The sequence below is a fragment of the Epinephelus fuscoguttatus genome, linkage group LG15, assembly GCF_011397635.1.
Source record: "Epinephelus fuscoguttatus linkage group LG15, E.fuscoguttatus.final_Chr_v1".
NCBI classification, from domain to species: Eukaryota; Metazoa; Chordata; class Actinopteri; order Perciformes; family Serranidae; genus Epinephelus; species Epinephelus fuscoguttatus.
In genome coordinates, this window is record NC_064766.1 from 31,996,375 (window position 1) to 32,016,977 (window position 20,603).

General features: G+C 42.9%; 1 protein-coding gene across 4 annotated transcripts in view; it reads right to left on the bottom strand.

Annotated features, from left to right (window-relative positions):
• Positions 1-370: 370 nt before the first annotated feature.
• Positions 371-20,603, bottom strand: part of LOC125901967 (ephrin type-B receptor 1-B) — a 223,269-nt gene continuing 203,036 nt past the window's right edge. For all 4 annotated transcript variants that reach the window (XM_049598023.1, XM_049598024.1, XM_049598022.1 and 1 more), the window contains 5 exons: positions 11,443-11,592; positions 9,276-9,469; positions 6,739-6,894; positions 4,406-5,898; positions 371-850 (listed from right to left, as the gene is read on the bottom strand). In XM_049598023.1, coding sequence (XP_049453980.1) covers positions 5,790-5,898; positions 6,739-6,894; positions 9,276-9,469; positions 11,443-11,592 — 609 coding nt within the window. In that variant the 3' untranslated portion in view covers positions 371-850; positions 4,406-5,789. The remainder of the gene's footprint in view (positions 851-4,405; positions 5,899-6,738; positions 6,895-9,275; positions 9,470-11,442; positions 11,593-20,603) is intronic.

Here is a 20,603-nt window from a genome sequence, read left to right on the forward strand (position 1 = left end):
GTGTTTGTACGTGAGTGTGTGTTGCAGATGCAGATAAGAGTTTAGATGGGAGGATAATTTCTACTAGTTTGTCAAAATATTGTCACTTTTCTCCGAGAGTCATTTCTAAGGTTTGCATGTTCTCCAAGTGACGGCTCGTTTATTAGTGGCTGATGGCTTTTAACACGTGCTGCCAGGCAGACCGGCAGTGACAAAATGCTGTTTATTTCCTTAGCCATTATGAAACCAAGCATTAGACGTCACGCTCACGCACAGCGCTGACAGTAGTGTTACTGGATAATAACCCTTCCTCTCTGCTTTCTTGACTCACCATTAATGAAAACAGAATTATATCCCATTGAGTCACAGACCATAAAGTGATTGACTTGTTTTCCAAGGCGTTTATTGAGTGCATTTTTAGTACAATAGTTCTCAGAAAGTTACAGCTTACAAACTCTTGACACGTACTTGTCACAATTTACAAGTGGTAGCTATACAGAAAAAAAAAAGGAAACCGTTCACGCTCTTAATGTACCTGTGCACACATAAATGTCTGTACACACAAATGTGCCCGCTATACACACACACACACACACACACACACACACACACACACACAAACAAACACATTCACTCTATCTCTCTCTCTCACACACACACAAACAAATAAACAGACTATGACATGTGCATATTCAGCTCCACCATCCATTGTGTACCGTAGGGGGGAAGTTGTGACTGGTATCCAGGAAGGGTCCCATTTCACTTGTTCTTCCTGCTCACTGCCCGCCCACAGCAAGTGTTCATAGTGTGTGTGTGAAAGTGTGTTGTGTGTATGCTGTTTTATACGTGTGTAAATCTTTGAGTCCATAGTCTGAAACAGAGGAGAGGAGAAAAAAAGAGAGAAGGGACTAGTTTAATAAGTTTAGTTTTGTAGGGTGTCGTGTCAGGTCATTTTCAGGTGAACACGCCTTCTACTGTTCTGACCTATAAATGACAGGCATGAAATCAGCTGCTAAAGGGATCGTTGGTCACTTCTCCGACAGTTACAGCCACCATGAAACATTTAACAAGCTCTGTTCTTGTGTTTTGTATCCGCGCGTGATGAATGGCTTCCATATGAAACGGCTTACAGAGAGGGATGGCGACCCGCCTCTCCATTCATCACACTGGAGTGTCATTACAGTCAGATATTTAGAAAGACAAACAGAGCAAATGGAGAATTACACTGTTGCATAATGAATACATTCTATCATCTCATTCACAGGCTCTTGGGTTGGAAAGGCAAATACACGAGACTGAGCTGAATAGAGGACTAATGCATTCAAATTGAATCATTGGCTTTGGTGAGGGGGATTTATGCCAATCTCAAGAAGCATGTGATTCTATTTAGGAATACTTGGTAAATCAATGACTTGGAGAATTGAAAAGCAAAGGCGATAGATTTTGCCAAGTAAATTAACGTTGTACAATAACAAAGATGTTGCCACATGAGCCATGCTGCAAGACCAAAGGGGCTGATTCACTTGAATAAACCAACTTTCTGACTTTCATCTAACGTCTGCCCTGCGACCACACCCTCCTCTTCCTATCACATATGCACACACTCTGTCGGGCCTCTGCCCACTTTCTCTTCATTAAGCATCAGGCTGGAAAACAGACGTGGGCACAGCATAATTGAGCGTTCCTTAGTGTGTGTGTGTGTGTTTGTTTTTTGACAGTCCCATCACTCTCCCTCCCCGTGGCTGATCAGATGCCTGTCAGATGGGGGTCCCAGCAGGTGTCTGCACCCCTGACTGGGCCCACTGGAGCATGGAGCCAACCATTTCTCAGGCCTGGGCAGCCCTTGCCCGGCCCAGCCCAGCCCCGACCCAGGACAGCTTGGTTACACCCAGGATGAACGAGCTGGAGATGTGCCAGCTAGCCGGTGTATGCAGGGAGAGAGGGCAGGACAGACAGAGGAGGAGGGGGAGGATGATGACTTGAGGGGGGTGAGTATACTTAATAATCTGCTAATGGGCCTGCCATCAATTTCTAATTTTGGAGGCAAGGTGGTTAAAACCGTCTTCACTCATGTCTCTTCAAACAGGGCCAAAAGGGATTTCAGCAGGGTCATAGCCACTGCAAAGAATTGCTACTACAATAGCTCATGATAATTGTCTGTGAGCTGAGAGACTCTGCTGCCATAGCTGCATGTCAGAGGAATATTACCACAGGAACATGAAGGTCAGTTTGCTTTCACTTTTAAAGGCCAGTGTTGTTATTACTATTTCATCAACACTTGACAAAACTTGATTTATGAAATATAACAATTCCTCCTAGCTTTCCTCGAGCCTGGAGCGAGCGACCCACAAGAAGGAAAAAAGTAAGCAAAGCCACCACTACTCATCACCAAGCTGTCCTGACACCACCACGCTGCACAGACCAATCACAGGGCAATCATAAAAGACCATCCCCAGACTACAAAAAGAGAAGTCACCCTTGTGCACTATCTAGAACTATCCCCAAAATATATTCCAAACTACTGCAGTGTAATTTCATAGACAGCCATCCATGCCGTCCCTTGGGAACAATGTAGACATCTTGCAATCAAATACCACCAAAAAGTGCCTTTCCAAACACCAACTCCTGCAGCTAAGAGTTACGGAGAGATTCATATATGCGTGAAACTCTCTGTGGCACAACAGCGTTTGCGCTCAACCTGCCTACCCATATGGCAGCAGCATATAGTGAGAGTGCATAGATTTACTCAGCAGCTTAGCTACAGCAGTCTATGGAAGGCTGTGCTACACCGTGAGCAGTGCACCCGTGTGGGCTGTTTAAGCCTGTGTGTTCATCGGAATGGCATCAGGCATCTGTTGGCAAACCTCAGATGCTCATTTTCACTGTGTAGAGAAGTGATGCTGATTCACTCCGATTTCCAGAGCCTTGATTAGCTACTCTCCCGTGCATTTCAGACTTACAGGGTATCTACCCTTGTCCAAGATATTTGCGGCACCCGTGAGAAAAACTAAGTGGGTTTGCCTGAAATAAAACTCTACCACATGCAGAACAATTTGATGTTAAAGGGACAGTTCAAACCCCAAAATCAAAAATACATGCTTTTCCTCTTACCTGTAGAGCTATTTATCAATCTAGACTGGGTGTGAGTTCCAGTGTCATGGAGATATCGGCCATAGAGATGTCTGCCTTCTCTTGAATGTAATGGAACTAGATGGCACTCAGCTTGTGGTGCTCAAAGCGCCAAAAAAGAAATATGCCTACATCTGCTAGCTCACCTAGCACCACTGAGCTAGCTAACGTTACAGTTCAGCTTGAGCCTCTCGTCCACGAGTAGATGCATGCTTCCTTCTGTGCAGTGAAATGGTTGGTGGGTGTAGTTAAGTAGAAAGAAAATAGTTCCTACATGAAACTGCTCACAACAAAACATCTGTGGATCATCTTGAGTAAGCTGATTTTCGGAAAGAGACATTGCTGTTGATTTTTCAAATGTGTTTTTTAAGCACTATGAGCACCACAGGCCAAGAACCATCTAGTTCCATTATATTCAAGAGAAGGCAGACATCTCTACGGCTGATATCTCCAACTAGACAGATCAAAAGTTAATCGGCTCACTGCCAAGAACATTTTTTGACTAGTTTCGGTCTTTAGGAAAATAGGTAAATTGCTCATTCGGAGATTACCACTAATTATGCTGTCATGACCCAATGGCATTGCTCTTGAAATGTTCCCCTAGGTAGCCCTGGCGAGTAAGTAGCTCGAAACCCCCTTTAGCATTGATGACTATGTTATGACTTTTTGTTCTGTTAGCACCATTAGCAGTGTTACCATAGCAAATGGTGCTCACATAGTTAACAATGCTACCAGGGGTTTGTGGCTCAAAATGAGGCAGCATACTTACCTGGGCTACCTCAGAGGAGACCAGAAGGTGGCTAGCATGTCTCCACAGCAACCAGCAGTAATCATTGAATGAATGACATCGCAAACTGGCTCCTACCTGACCTAAGTAGTGCGCAGTGCAGAGTGGCCAAGCCTAACGTTTGCTCAGAAGTGGGAACTGGAGGGTGGGAGACTACCCGGCTGCCTGTCAGCAGAGCCAAAATAAAATAAAAGGAAAGAAGAAATGCGGCACTAAAGCTCACTGAGTCAGTGGAGTGTAAGACTAATAGAAAAGGCCTTGTGTATTTCACCTCCTCTTGCTTTTTTCTTTTCCATAAAAATTAGTTAGTTACAGTTAAATGGGTGTCAGGCTATGGAATGCAAAATTAACCGAACTTGTCATCCCTATCTCCAACACTCGGCAACTTACACCAAAAAACGATTAAACTTTAAATTGTGCTACAGGTAACTGGGTGAAAAATTACTTTTGAGTTTGGGGCGAACTGTCCCTTTACGTGCCGTTTTGTCTGTGTGATCAGCGAGTACTCACCATGGGTTCGGGCTGGCTGAAGCGTGGAGTTTCCTTCCCCTCTGGATGGTGCTGAGCACTCCCAACACAAACAACAACAGAACAAAAAAAGAAATAAAAACATAAAACATATCTGTACAAGTAAGTGCTCACCAGCAAGAGACAGCATGTGTACACCCACATTAAACATGATCTCCAATAAATGGATATTTTGTCAATTATTTTAACTCCTACAGCAATTTTCATATAGCTCTACAATACCAATTCTTCGCCCACAATTCCTTTAACGTTTTCCTCAGGTTAAGATTCAGTCAGGATTGTCCTTGTGCCCCTGGAGCAGGGAGACGCACAACCCAGTGTCTGTTGTTTTGGTCGTCCGAAGGGAACCGGGGCACCGTAGGGAATCTACACATTGCATGTGTCTATCACAATCTAGTCAACAAACATGTCTTTGCCAAAAATGCAAGCAGAGAGTTCTGTACATAGATATTCATACATATCACCTTCAATATGAAGGTTTATTATGAAAGATATAATCATATTTAGCAAGAGATAAACATATTTATATTCTCTGAATCTGGGTGGGGCTGGTTAAGAAGTCCTTTGGCAAGGCCTTCCACCCAGGACTCCACAGGTAGTGTTAACATTAAAATACGAGTGGGCGGCATCTTGCTATAGTGATAAAAACAAACAAACAAACAGATGGTAAAAGACAAAAAATACGACTGGCTCTGAATTTCAACCAGTCCATTTACGATACATTTCTCAAATTCGTCAAACGAGCAAAAGATGATGTGAAAGTTGAAAATGGTGCTCCACTGTACATCCCTGTATTCTTCTCTCTCTCTAATTATTCCTACTGGTAATTGCTTTTTCTTCTGGGACTTATTTCTGGCCAGGTCAAGGCATCTTCATTGCACACACTGACGACGGTAAAATCACAGGTCACATGTTGTTTCTAAATGGCTCACACTTCTGTTTACAATTTTAACATCTTCTAGTCCAGATAATATAGAAGCACAATATCAATCGTTTTACCATACAGTCTGGAGATTGTGAGAGGTTCCCTGTGACGATGTCGGATTGTTGGCGTTATTTTGGTTTACAATGACGTGAGTGGCAGTCCATATAACCGCAGCAACCGATATCTGTCTTCCTTTCGTGAACAAATGGAGAAACAGTATCAAGTCTGGACCCTGAACTCCTGGTGTAGATTGCATGAAGTGTGATAGCTATTAACCATGTGGTAGTGTAGACCCTGGTCTCCTGTTGTCATGGTAGTGGATTAGATTAAGACAATAGTCTCGACTCTGGCGCGTTCCGATGGATCGGGGGTCATTCGAGGGCTGCCATTGTTGTTGGTCCTGCGAATGCTGCCCGTTCCGTGGCACAGCGCCCCCTGTAGTCATGCCATAGTCGTGGGTGACTGGCTCATCTGCACCCTCATGGACTGGATATTACTGAGGATCTTCTTCTGGTGGCCTGCCAGGGTCACTCCTATTCTCAGCAAGTCCCTGGAGAGACAGAGGCAGAGAGGAAGGAAATTGAAAAGCAAGAACATATTTTGAAGCAATAGATGAAAGGCTTTCCATCACATTGAAGATGGAATGGATCATTTGAGTATGAAGCGATTATACCAGCAAAAAATGGCTACCATTTTCTGCTGCATTTAAAGTCCTCACATCACTATATATGAAAGGGCAATTTCAGGCTGGGAGGCTGGTGGCAATGAACAGCAAACACAAATTTACAAAATTAATTCTATCACTTGAGAGAAGACTTAGTAATGCATGTTGCTTTGCATTGCAAAGAGACTGCATAAATGCCACCAAGCCTTGGGCATACATTTTTAATAACAAAAAAATGTTAGAATGATTTTACATTTTCACATAAATTTGTAGACCAAGCAACATTGTTAATTAAAATAATTGGAGTGCAATATTTGTGTCTTTTGGAACCACATGAACGAGAAATGCTGTCGTGAACTATGCTTTGAAATCCTCCATATCAACAGCAGCGAATAAATGCGCCTCTTAAAGCTGTGTATTTAAAGGATTTACATCCTTATCCATTTTGGTAAGTTGCTCATAGAAAATCCTTAATTATTAGATAGTAGCCATAATACTTGAGGAGCCCAGATGGAAATTATTTTTAACCACAATGACTATGTTATTTTCTGCTATAATGAGTTGCATTTTTATGAAATGCCCATACAGGCTGTAATTCGATGCAATCAAAGACTTGAGTCACTGGGCACATTCATGCTAAAAATACACGCACTTGATGTCGAGTCATTTTACACAAGTGTGCCCATCAAGTGCCATATGGGTTTGCACACGAGCAGGTGAACTCACTCTGAGGTCATTTGAGCCACCAGCTGCAGGGAGGTAAAGCCTGAGTTGAGGAAGTTGTCTCTGTACTGGCTCATCTTAATGGCAGCGAGCCAGTCCTCGACTGAGCTGAAGGTGTTGAAGTCAGGTATGGATCTGTCCAACAGTGGCTGAGAAGGCCTGGAGGAGGGAGGGAGAAGGAGGAGGGGTAAGAGGAGGTAAGTATGGAGCAGGGCTTTGATGCAATATTAAGCAAGACAGATTTTAAGAGAAGGAGAGAAACTGTGGTTATGGCGTTTGCGTGGGTGTGTGTGAGAGGATGCAAGATGGAGGAGACTGTGTGCATGTGTGTGTGTGTGTGTTTGTGTGTGTGTACTGTGTGAATATTGGCTTTGCTAAGTGTTCTAACCCCTTCATTTTTCACTACATTTTAGTGTTATCTCTCTATTTGGCTACCTACCAATCTCTCTATATATTAAAATGTCTTCAAAGAGCAACATACATAAAGAAAACTTCCACTCCTTGGTGTGAATGCAAATGCTGCAACGAGCAAAAACAAACACACCACTCACTGGCCGATGCTATCCCTACAGTGAAGGATGCTATGGCGACGCTTTTCACTGTCAGATATTAGGAAACTGGTCACAATTAAAGAAACAGCAAACTGAGCTAAACACAGGAGGGACCTTGAAGAAAAACAAACTCCGCTGCACAAACTCAAACTCACAGGGGGCCAAAAGTTCACCTTTCAACATGGCAGCAGCACAAAGCACACAGCCAAAACAAGTGGCTTCGGGACAAGTCTCTGAATGACCCTCAGTGGCCCAGCCAAAGCCTGGAACTTGGAACGGAAAATCTGTGGAGAAACCTGAAGCTCGCAGTTCACAGAGAGTCCACATCCAATCTGGCTGAACTTGATAGGATGTTCGAGGAAGGGTGGAAGAAATTGTCCAAAACACGGTGTTCAGAACTGGCAAAATCGTGCCCAATAGGATTCAAAACAAAGACCAGTGGTGCCTCTACAAAATAACAAATAAACATTCTGAATGTAAATGAGATATTTCTTGTGTTTTTATTTTACCTCTGGAGACATTACGTTTCTGGACTGTGTCCATCAATCTGTCTGTCCCGTTCTAGAGAACACGGTATCTCACAAATGTGTGAATTTGACACAAATTCTCACTTGGACTAAAGGATGAACTAATTCGATTTTGGAGGCCAAAGGTCAAAGTCACTGTGACCTTTTGTCTGTTCCATTCCTGTAAAAGTGAACGCCTTGATAGATTTTTTTCAGATTTGGCACAGACATCCACCTGGACTCAAGGGAGTACTTAATAAATTTGATGGTCGGAGGTCAAGGTCACTGTGACCTCACAAAATATGTTTTTGGCTGTAACTCAAGAATTCATACGCTAATTAACCTTTCGCTAGTTTGACATGTCAGAGTAAGCATGGAGCCCATACTGTAACTAATTGCACTCCCTTTTTTTTTGAAAAATGAAAGAGTGATTCCAGAGAGCAGCAGACAGAGGGGTCTACAGTCTGTGTTTGAAGGATATATCCAGGATGTCAAACTGACTCAGCAGCAACAACAGGTTCAAAAGACAAAGATAGTTAGAAGCTAAAGCCGAACTATAGGCTACAGATCACAGTGTAAAAGTGAACCACCACATCACTGCTGATCGCCACACAAGACAATGAATATAAAGGGAAACTTTGCTGATATTGAACCAGCTGTGTGGCATCACAGTGTGTGCAGAGTTTGGCTTCGCCCCCGTGCCGCTGCCAGCATGTGGACTTTCGCCATCGGACAGGCGGGGAGCTCCAGGGGAAGTCAAACAACATTCGTCTGCGCACAATGCGATGACACACAGCTGGTTGAATTATCAGAATTGGTGACACTAATCTTGAAACTATGCTGACTATATGAATCCTCTGTGCTGCTGAGTTGAACATGTGTGAGAGAAGTATCCCCACGTTTTAGATTGTGTAGCTTCTTTGCAGCAACATCCCTATTTGAGGCATTGTGTCTACGACTTTGTATCCTGTCATTTTCCTCTGGCAGTCCACCACAAGCTTATTGGAAATTTATGACTGGAATCATACATGTCAATATAGTGATAATTTGGACAGACATGGCTACGAGCTGCACCTTTACTGGTTGACAGTGTCATACAACTGCAAGGCAATATTTCTATTTTTTCTAAAAACATGTTTTTGCTTTATCATTGTGAGTAAAAAACATTTATTTAACACTACAGAATGCGGAAAAAGTGAACTTTCCAAAGCCAATGTGGGGGTGTGGACGGGTGGGAGAGTTATAAGTAGCAGGAAAAAAAGATCCTGGAGAGGAAAAGTTCAGGTTTGATGCAATCAGTGGTAATATATTCATGTTTATTTTATGAGAGGATAAAAAGTAAGCATGTGCGTGCTGGATAGTTTGTGCAGAAAGCATGTGTAAATACTGTGTAAACAAATGTGCAAAGCATATTTGTGTATACTTAATGTCCACTTCAGGGTGAATGCATGTGTCATGCTGATGAGAAAGCGCTTTTACTCACACTGCAGGGATGTTGGCTACAGCTTTGAGGCTGGTGGGGTTACGGATCATCTTGTCCAGGGTGCTGACGATGTCAGTGAAGCGGGGTCGTACGTTTCGGTCCTTCTGCCAACAGTCCAGCATCAGCTGGTGCAGGGCACTGGGGCAGTCCATAGGCGGGGGCAGACGGTAGTCCTGTTCAATGGCGTTAATCACCTGGGGGAGGAGGGGTGAGAAGGGGAAGCTCAGGTTATATTATTTACAGTACTCTACACAGTAATTACAACTAATTGCTGTCAGTTACAGTGTTTTTCTACCAGCTGGCTGGTTGTCAATAATATACTTCATTATAGATGAAATACTAATTTGAGTTTGCAGGGACTAATGACATTAAGTAAATCGACTCTGTAATCCTGACACGCTCATCCCTGCCTCAACAACACCCCCACCAGTGCACCACCACCTCCACCCCCATACATGCAGAGACACACTCCCTCTGGTCACTCAAGAGAAAGTTAGCATTCAGGCTGATGTGCCCTTCCTCTTGACTCCAGCCAATCACATGTCACTCCTGGAGGACGGAGCAAGGAAAGAGACAGAGAGGAGAGCAGAGGCAGTGTCACAGTGGAAAGAAGTCGCTGGGGAATGGGCAGATTGCATATAATTAACACTGTGAAGCACAGCCACTTGACACATGTCTCTTAAAGGCTGCACAGGCTATTCTGGCCTTGTTAGAGAGAAGCAACGACTAGTTCCAGGGTAGTCAGAGTTGGAGTGAAGTGTTTCGTAAGAGTTCAATGAAGTTCGGCTGGAACTTCAGGCGAAATTGGAGACTTTGAAGTGGAGTACCTATAATTCAATGACCATCCCTTGCACTCCACACACTGCTTTCTCATAAATATACAAACAATAAAGTCAAATTAAATATAGCAAAAATACTTAATCTGCAGCTGTGGAGCTACTTCTTAGACACCACAAAGAGTAAAGATCATCCAGATTGCTGCACTGCACATTGACAGACCTAGCCCTCACCCATATCCATATATCCATACTGTCTGTAGATGTAATCTTTTCTTAAAAATGCATAGTTGCGAGATAAGGGTCTGGTGTGAAATCAAGTGTAAAAGATACTATCATTAAAAATTAGAGGCTGCTCTGTAGGTTGCCAACTTCACCCCGGAGCTGAGTGCAACTCAGCACAATCTTGACAAATGGTGCATATGGAGAAGCGGTTGTGTGTATGTGTGTGTTTTTTAAGTGTGTATGTGAGCGTGGACCGAGCAGCCGGACATGCTGAGCAGTGCCAGTCCTCTTCTCTGCATTAGTCCCACCAGGCAGTGTTTGCTGCTGGCCCACTGTGGCAACATCTGCTGGGTTGGACGGTCCTTGTGGAGCGGGGTCCATAGAGGCCTGATGGTTGGCTAGTTGTCTCACTTAGGGAGCTTAGGGAGAGAGACCTCATACTATGGGACTACGTCCAATGGTTGTGCGTGTTTGTGTTGGTGCCTGTGTGTTTGTGGGAGTGTGCGTGTGGACCTTATCCAAACGGACATGGGGAACAAAGCAGAGCTCTCAGCAATCATTCATTGCTCTCAAAAGCTGGCCAGGAAGGAAAGAGGATAGTGTGAGACTGTGTCCATAATAAGTCTGCTTTCAAAGTCAGAGTCAAGGACATCTTCAGTGATGATGCTACGAGATGGGGGCTGATAAAAATGTGTGATTTATTACAGCTTCCTCTCTTATGAGTTATCCTTGATTGTGTATCTATGGGGTGAAGAGACTATAACCACATCTGTACGGAAATGGCCGTCCTATTAATGAGGCACTTTATTCAGATTCAAACTTGTTTTTACTGCATGGAAGTTTAGAAAAGTGATAACACTCAACTTAAATGTTCCTTTTTATTATCTTTCTTAAAGATCTTATGAAACGGACACTTTAACTCCCTGGAAAACTGCGACTTCACAGAAAAAGGTTCATCTTCAGTGTTGACGTAATGCTGTACTAGTGGGTGTAACGACAGAGTCACACATTATTTGACAATTAAACCTTTCAGCCTGTCCCATCAAATAAAACTGCTCACTGTCTAATTTTCAGCCCCAACGTCCTGTTTCAAAAGGAAGTACATCGCATTAAGAAGATAATGATACAATTTCATGGGTCTTTGATGTTTCTAAATAAACACTTACATCCTGGTTGGACATGTCCCAGTAAGGCCTCTCTCCAAATGACATCACTTCCCACATGACGATGCCGTAGCTCCACACATCACTGGCCGAGGTGAACTTCCTGTAAGCGATAGCCTCTGGTGCTGTCCACCTCACTGGGATCTTCCCACCCTGAGGAAAGGAGAAAGGAACAAAAGGGGCAGAAGGTGAAATGAAAGAAATGTCCGAGTCCCAGAACTGTTTATTGCTATTTATCAGTTTAGATTGTTTCGGTGCGAGTTGCTGTGTTGGAGATATCAGCCGTAGAGATGTCTGCCTTCTCTTGAACATAATGGAACTAGATGGCACTCGGCTTGTGGTGCTCCAAGCACCAAAAAAAACATTTGAAAAACTCAACAGCAATGTCTCTTTCCAGAAATCATGTCCGCTTACTCAAGATGATCCACAGAGCTTGTTGTGAGCAGTTTTATGTAGGAACTACTTTCTTTCTACAGAACTACACCTGGCAACTGTATCACTGCGCAGAAGGAAGTGTGCATCTACTTCTAGCTAGTCTCTATATACTGAATGTAGAGTCTGTGGGCAAACCCCGGAGATCTTGCCTCCGGAAGAAGAGTGGCAGAGCCCTGGTTTCCGGCTGTAGGCTGTTTGTAGTCCGTGTGATATTGACCAATCACGTTTGAGCCAGCTGCAGTTGTTGCCAGGTTAAATGCTCCGTGCGGTGAACTAATGAGGCGGAACATAATTGGCGTCACTGCAAACTCTGAATCCATCGCAATGGTTCAGCATATTTACTTATATATAAACATAAGTCGGAAACAGAAATTCACCTCCTCGACCAAATCAAACCGGAATGCCAAAAATCGGGGGTCTGCCCCCAGAGGCTGTATCAGCCGAGTACAGCCGAGGGGTTCCGAGAATGACTGCTAGCTAACATAGCACCACTGAGCATTACAGCTCAGCTAAGGAGGACACCAATAATGTTCACATCTAGCACTGTCATGAGCACAAGCCTTTCATCCATGAGTAGGTGTATGCTTCCTTCTGCAAGGTGATACTGTTGGTGAGTGTAATTCGGTATAGACTCACAAGTCAGTCTTTAGACGCTTTCTTAACTAAAGACTGATGACTTTCTCCCTGATTTTGTGTTTAGATGGACGGATACAATTTCAAAGTTTAAAAAAACTCCCTATGTTGCAGAACCAATAGTAAATCTGCAGGGCGGTCATTCGGTGGGTCGCTGAACTCTTGTGCTTGTAAACAGAGTCCCACTAGAAACACGTGTAGCGGTACAAAATGGCTCAGCCGTGCTCGCACAAAACGCCGTCAAAGTTAGTGGATGTTTGTTGGGTTTGCGATGACGCATTCTCGCCAATTTAAAGAAACAAACATAATCTTTTACAAGGCCATGATTCATCCGTCCGGCCGGACTATAGAGGGAATCGTCTTGTTGTTTACAAATACTTCCCGGTAGAAAACCAGCAGAGCTTTTAGCTATATATATATAGCCTATATATCACATTTTTCACATCACTGTATCACCGTTTGGACTAATCCGATGTTTGTAAAGTCTATAAACACAATGATTGAACAAACAATACTATTTCTTAGCTGTTAGCGGTGTCTGTAATAGGTAATAACTCATTAAACAGTCCGTGAAAAAAATATTTTTTCCAGCGGATATCTTAGTTACAACATGATTGAGCTAGCAAAGCAGTTTTGTGTTGCTATGTGTGGTATTTATTCAGTTTTGGGAAATCACCATGTCTACAAAGCATCAGGCTGCAGCTGACAGGGACAGCTAACACTAGCAGCAAAGCTAACATTAGGACGTCATCTGTTAAAAGCCTCCCGTTGTCGGATATGTCATGAAACTACTCCAGTTAGCTCAATCATGTTGTAACTAAGACATCCGCTGGAAAAAATATTTTCTTCACGGATGAGCACACGTTTGATAAAACGGAGTTTAATCTCTCGGCATCCATTTTCAAGCTCTCTGTGTGTTTGTTTCCTTGCAGACGAGAAAAGGGGGAGCGCACCTTTCCGAGAAATTGTGTTCTTTTCAAAAATGCAAGAGGCATTGCTTTGTTGCCGGCCGTTTTCGCCGGTGTGTTAAACACACTTTAGAAAGGAGTGTCCCCAAACTATCAGAAGACGGAGATCTCTGATTGTCTGGTGGCAAGACTAAATTCGGTAGGAAAAAAATAGTTCTTACATGAAACTAAGAGGTATCATGGCCTGTGGATTATTGGTCAATATCTCAGACACCCACAAACACACACCAGAACAATATAGACTGATGAATAGCACTACAGGTAAGAGGAAAAATATGTATTTTTGATTTTGGTGAACTGTGCCTTTAAAGCAAACAATGGACCTGAACACCACCGCACTTGTCTCCACTGCCCTACTCTAACTCTTTATCCCTCAATCCACCTGGTATCAATCCACCAGCAGCCAAATATATACAAGATCTGCCTCTGTCTCAGCAGCGGCTCTCAACAGCGTTCGCCCTTCACACATCGACCAACATTACATTTAGCGGCTCCTCTCCCACAGCCGTGTTTGAATAAAGGAAGATAGGCCTAGGCTTCTGCTCGCACATCGAGCGTGTCTGCCTGTAATTGGACTACCTGGGCCTCAGGCATGCCACGCGCCCTGTTGACTGAAATTGACAGCTGCTTGCTTAAAATTCCACACACACATACATAGACACAGTTGGGAACATATGCACAGGCACAGGCATAGACGACGCACGCACACAAACACACACCCCCACAGCACCTCCCCTTATATCCGAGTTGAGCTCGCCACCAGTTTAATAATGCCAATTAGCTGAACCTGAGCATTTGCAGATAAGCCTCTGTTGGAAACAAACCCAAACCCAGAGAGCAACCTACACAGACCACCCTGTTTCCTGCTCGCTCTGTGAGCGCAGGAGAGAGTGAGAGGATTCAGAGGGAGAGGGGGAGTGGAGAAGGAGACAAAGAGGGAAACGAGAGATTAGTGAGGAGAATGAGAGACAGAAAATGGTTCTTCCTGGATGTTTCCATACTGCGGCGGATGTTTGAAACGCTGGACAGGAATAATCATATACAGGTTTACTTGCATGAATTCCTTCATGCGGGCATTTGTACACATTTGTGTAGGTGTTACAGGTCAGTGCTGCATGGCACTGCAGAGGTGGAGAGGCTGAGCTCATTAATGAGCACCTCTTTAGGGTTTTACCTTTGAGAGGTTCCTGACCCTGAAAAGAGATTTAACATCTGACCCTGAACGGAGCCTGCTGTCAGGACGCGCTGCAAGACGCAGAGGCAACTCTCAGCTCTCACTAGCCGGCGGAGAAAAAGACACGAAGGGTTGAAGGAATTAGGCAATGGTGCGGTGTGCGGTTGTGTGACAGACAGAGAAAATGAGAGAACAAAAAAGAAATGAGAGGAAGAGATCAATAGTCGAATAAAGGCTATCTAAGCCCCAGTGACTTCAATGCTTTTCTCATATCTCAGACTAGTTCATATCTGAATCGTTTCATCTAAACTAAGACCCCAGGACACTTTCTCTTGCCCTTTCTTTTGTCTGAGGGCAAATGGAGCTACGCAGATACAAGCCAAATATCTTCCCTAGGAAAAAATAAAAGGGCCAATCCCCTTCTCTTCATCTGTCTCTCTGTCAGGGGCAATGCTTCAAGTCAATTATTTTGTTTGGACGAACATACATAAGATGAAAAACGAAGAAATAAATGCAGAATAACGTGAAAAACAGCTGCTCCGAGCAAAACGCCGTCTATTACAGCCTCTCTTTATCATTACTTGCTTGCTCCCTCCCTCGCTCTGTACATCTGGTCTCATGCCCCGGGACCCTGTTGGGAATATGAGCTGAGTGTCGCTGGAATGGCCTGAGCAAAGACACGGGCTTCACAAGAAGCTCCCCGTGCGCCTCCAATGAGACAGACTTTAGTAATAACATTTCCAAGGCGGGTGAGTCAGAGGCAGCTATGCAAACCCTTAGTAATTACTGCTTTGGGCCAGTGATAGCTCTGCCAAAATCCTGCTTTAATAACATGAAGTGCTGAACAGCTCATGCATACAGGGAAGACGGCAAAACATAATAAAAAGCATTGGTGCTTTTTTCCCCCCAGTAAAAAGAGTGTTAATACCACGGGGAATGAGTTGGGGGGTAGCAGAAGTGATGATGGGAATTAAAACAGACCTAATGTCAACACAAAAGCAGGAGTGCTTTGTGAAGCCTCGAAGCATGGGGAGAGCTCTTTGGATATGCTATATTGTGCTGGCTACTGAAAAAGGAACAAGCTGTTTTCTGTTTGCCTTGAAGTGAAATATCGCCCCTGAAACAGAATCCACACACTCCTATCATCTCGGACAGTTAACACAGAACTTGTGTAGATGAGCCAGAATGCTGCACGGCCGCTGCAGCTGCAGAACTTCTCGGCCTTGAGAGGAGTAATCTGTAATGATATCAAGTGATACTTCGCAGAACTCCCTTGATAATAAATAAAGTGGGTGACGTACAGGGCCTGATTCTCCAGAGATACTGGATGGGTCTATTTTCTGGTTGATAAATGCTGGCGCTGTGAAGAACAAGCGAGTGGCCATGAGGGCGTGAAATTCCGAAATAAATGTGTCACCAAGATACCTTACCATCTGCAGTGGTGCAACTGGGGGGCCATGGCCACTCTGATACAACTGCTAGTCCCCCTCACACAGAAAATAACTGCAGGCTTACATTACTATCTTTAAAAGGCTGTGATGCGCTCATTTTTTTTAAGCCGGCAAAGGTAATGGTATCTTGTGAAACTCTACAACCTAAGGCATCTATTGGTACCAACCATGTCGGCATAGCTTGTCACGAAGGGGGCTAAATCTAGCCTAAATTTTCACAAAGGAGCAATCGGCACAGCCATTTTTAAAGGGGTCCCTTGAAGTCTAACCTCAAGATATCTGAATGAAAATGCATTCTTTGGGTACCCAAGAGATTCCTGCTTTGAAGCCCTGAGTTCGGCATTTCAGCCATCGACATTTTGGGTTTTTTGGAACCAGAAGTGACCATATTTGAATGAGAGGTTGGAGCTGTAAAGTAGGGATCTGACTCACAGACAGCCTGTCAGTCAAAGTGGCATTGAAGCCTTTATAAAATGTAAAGAGTTCTCCAGGGATTGACTCACTTCTGGAACGAGCCTCAAGTGGCCTTTCAAAGAACTGCAATTTTTGGCACTTTAAGGGTGGCATCAATTTTCAGCCTTGAAGGTTACCGCTTGGTGTCAAACCCATGGTTTTCAGTGTCCCTATCTTGCCACCTCTGTGAAAAATGACTGTGGGCACCACTGACCATATGGTGTCAAAAATATTCTCCATTTTCCACACTTGATGACATTGGCAATTTTTTTCGTTGTCTAAATATCCATGTCATGCTTATGGACACACATCCAGCCTTGTTTTCACACAGAATTCCCATCTATAAGAGCAGACACCGGAGTGTGCTGTCACCCTAATGTCACCAGAATGAGATAACAGAACTGGTTTCACCTGGTTGTGACCGCCTGTGACAGGTGGCGACCACTTGTGACAGCCAGCGACACTTCTGGAGTGTGACTGTAACAGAGACGTGCAGGGACTGTCAGGTTAAGAGGTATCATAGTGAGACGAGTGTGTTCCTGTGACAGCCAGGTCTGAAAAGATGAAGGATAAACATGTGCTGGCCAGGTAATGTGTGTACTTACTGGTGTCTGTTATGGTCTCTTGGCCCAATAATGTGTGTGTGTGTGCATGTGTGTGTAGACACTGTTCCACGTAGCAAGGATGTGAAACACCTGTCATGTCTTTGCAGTGGCTTGAGCTATCCATCTACCAATGTGCCAGATGCCGTCATGTAGACTGTCACTGGCATACCGCTGCAGAATGAAGTAAAATCTGGAGCAAATATACCTGTCAGAGTACAGTGAATAGGCATCACTAACATGCAGCAATGTCCCTGATAAACTTCCTGTAATTGAAAAAATAAGAGTCCAGTGTTTGGTCTTGTTTTTTACTCAAAGTTTTCACTTCACAGAAGCTATTTAGAGATTCCAAATAAACTTTCTCCTCCATCTGGAAGACAAATATGTAGATCTTCCTCTCCCTGTCCTCTTTCTCTTCCCCGTTCCCTCTTCTCCTTTCCTTTACTCCCCCAACTTCAGTTATCCATTTCCAAACAATGCACACTCAAATGGACTTGAGCACATTTACTTAGGCTGGGGAGAGTGCTCCATCAACATCCTTTTAATGAAATCCTGAGAGCAACGATCTGCCCTGGATGTCTGCCCAAACAGAATGGGAAAGAGACTGAGAGAGATGGAGAGAGATGGAGAGAAAGGCCGGGAGAGGAAGAGTGATATGTCGAGATGGGGAGAAAAAATAGCACTAGAAAAAAAAGGGGGGTGGGGGTTGGTGACAGTGATGTTGGTTTCTCAGACACCCATGGGAATGTCTGGTGGAGAGAAAGACACAGGTCTTTCACCACATATACAATGGAGTCATGCAAAAACTTGAGGGAAGCATTCGTCAAAGTTTTGTTTTTGTGTTCCAGAGATGCCAAACAGTCTCGCATTAGGGTGGGAACTCTTTGAGGCTCTTTGTTTTTAGATTTGATTAACAAACAAATTCTGAAAACTGTCTATACAGCGTGGGAAGATAACAGAAGGGAATGAAAAAATACCATACACCCAGAATAAGCCTGCATAATTGCTCTACTTCTGAAAAACTGAAACTGTGATCAAGATTAAAAAACGTGTGCTTCATATCGCCGAGATCCTTCTGTCTGTAGCACTCTGATCCCATTTCAAAAATAATTGCCGTGAGGAACTGAAATCCAGTCAGGTTACAGTAGAAGTGACAGAACAATACAGCAAGAAGGAAACACACAGTGTACTATTTTTATAATGATGTTTCATTTATCCTTAATTATTCAGAGAGCGTGCCACCAGTGCACTGCATCCCAATAATCCTTTTATCTATACGGTAGTAAAGCTACTGGGAACTCAATGAAGTTAATTTGTAATTTAATAGTTTTACATGTCTCCTATGGCACTAATAAACTGTTCAATACCTCCTTACCATTTAAGGACTCTTTATTGTCTGCTTCAACTGTTGCTAAGAATTCTGCATGGTAAATCTGCCACAATTATATATTATAATTATGTGCAAACTCTAGATTTCACTTTAAAAAATGCACATTTCTTAAGACTTTTCTTAAGAAATATTTCTTAAAAGATGGGGCCCTGCTGTCGGCATACTAACACAGTGAAATGATCGCAATTCGCCAACATATTTTACAGTATTTATGTATCTTTATCTCCCCTACTTGTCTCACCTCTTGATGCATACACATAAATTCATGCCACTGTATACACACCCCCCCAACTCCCCTCTCACAGCTTTTCATTTTTTCTTTGAATTTTTTTTGTCTAACATTCCTTTTTCCTAATTTACACCTTTTGTATTATTTATTTCAAAATGAATTCTTTAAGCTGGATATGTTTGGTTTATTTTAATTTATTGTTGTTTGTCTGTAAGTCACTTGGCACAGCTGTAAAAAATAGAAAAAAAAACAGCATGGAAATTTGGAAAAGTTGCTGGAATTTAAATAAAAAATAATTTTAAAAAAAAATACGTCATTATGTAAACCATATTATATGCAGACAGTATTTTTCTTTCATGAAATGAACTAGAGCTACAGAAGCGCTGACAGGCAAGTGAGGAAAAAAAAAAGTCTGATCTCAATTGTTTTCTCACCTAGATTAATGAAAAGGTTTCGCCAGAATCATTTTTCTAAATGACTTGTTTTTCATCTGTGGAAACAGGTGGGAAAATAAAGATTTGGCAGGAGAAAAAATATTTTTTGTGAGGATCATTTTTAATAATCATTTCGACCACAAGAGGCTGAAGCCCACCACCTCATGTTTCACATAAGACTAAAAGCATTCATGTTTTCCTCCAGGTCAGATTTACACTCAAAACACAAAGTACATATATTAGGTACTAGCATGTTATAAAACTTTCACCTGCCAAAAACTTCCAAAAATGATCCTGGCAAAACTTTCTTCACCTAGAAAACTTTTTTTCCCCATGTGTTTTACAGGGGATTTTTTTTGGTTTTGTTTTACGTTATAGGATTTTCCATCATTACTCATGACCCACTAGAAGTCGGTGGAGGAGTGTTTATCTGCAGTGACTCTGCCCTCTGCCTCTCTATATTCTTCCATTTTCTTCTTATTTTGCTGTGCTCAGGACATTTCTTGGCGCAGTATAATTGCCACCAGGTACCAGACCATAAGCAGCACGCGTTCAAGAGGAGGCTATAAAAATCTCTGGCACGGTGCTGCAAAAACAAACAAACAAACAAACAAACAAACAAAAAATAAATAAATAAAAACAACGCAAATATAGCAAGGAAGAACACCAAGCAGACAAAGCTTGATCCAAACCAAGAGCGAATCTGGGGTTGACTTTTACAAACAGTTGCCGACAACTCCTGCATATTTACCTTTCAGGAACTTTATTTAATCCAGTTTGATTCAATTTTATTTATAAAGCCCAATATCACAAATCACAGTTTGCCTCAGAGGGCTTTACAGCATACGACATCCCTCTGTCCTTGGACCCTCACAGCAGATATGGGAAAAACTCCCCCCCCCCAAAAAAAAATAACTTTAATGTTAAATAAAAATGGTAGAAACCTCAGGAAGAGCAAGTGAGAAAGGATCCCTCTTCCAGGACAGAAAGATTATACTGGCAAAACTTTTTTTTCACCTGTTCTTAAGCTATAAAAAGGAGAGAAAACAATGTAAATCAGATTTACAAAATGTATCACCAGATTTTTTTCTTACTTGCCTCTCAAGGCTTCAGCACAAACTAGTACACCAAACATATTTTACTGCTAAAGCTACAGCTTTGGGCAAACATTAACGATGAACAGCTTGTTGACATTACTAACTGAATTCGTTAATCTCCATCTCCATGCCTAAAAGACACACTCATTGAACACACACAGGCCTTGTTATGCCGTTCATTGACTTATTTTGAGTCAGTCTGGTGGAGCTCCTTCAGACTAACCATGTGAATTTGTTTTTGGGTGACATCTTGAGATCGTTTGCAATATTTCTGTCTGTCTTTATTTGATTTGCATAT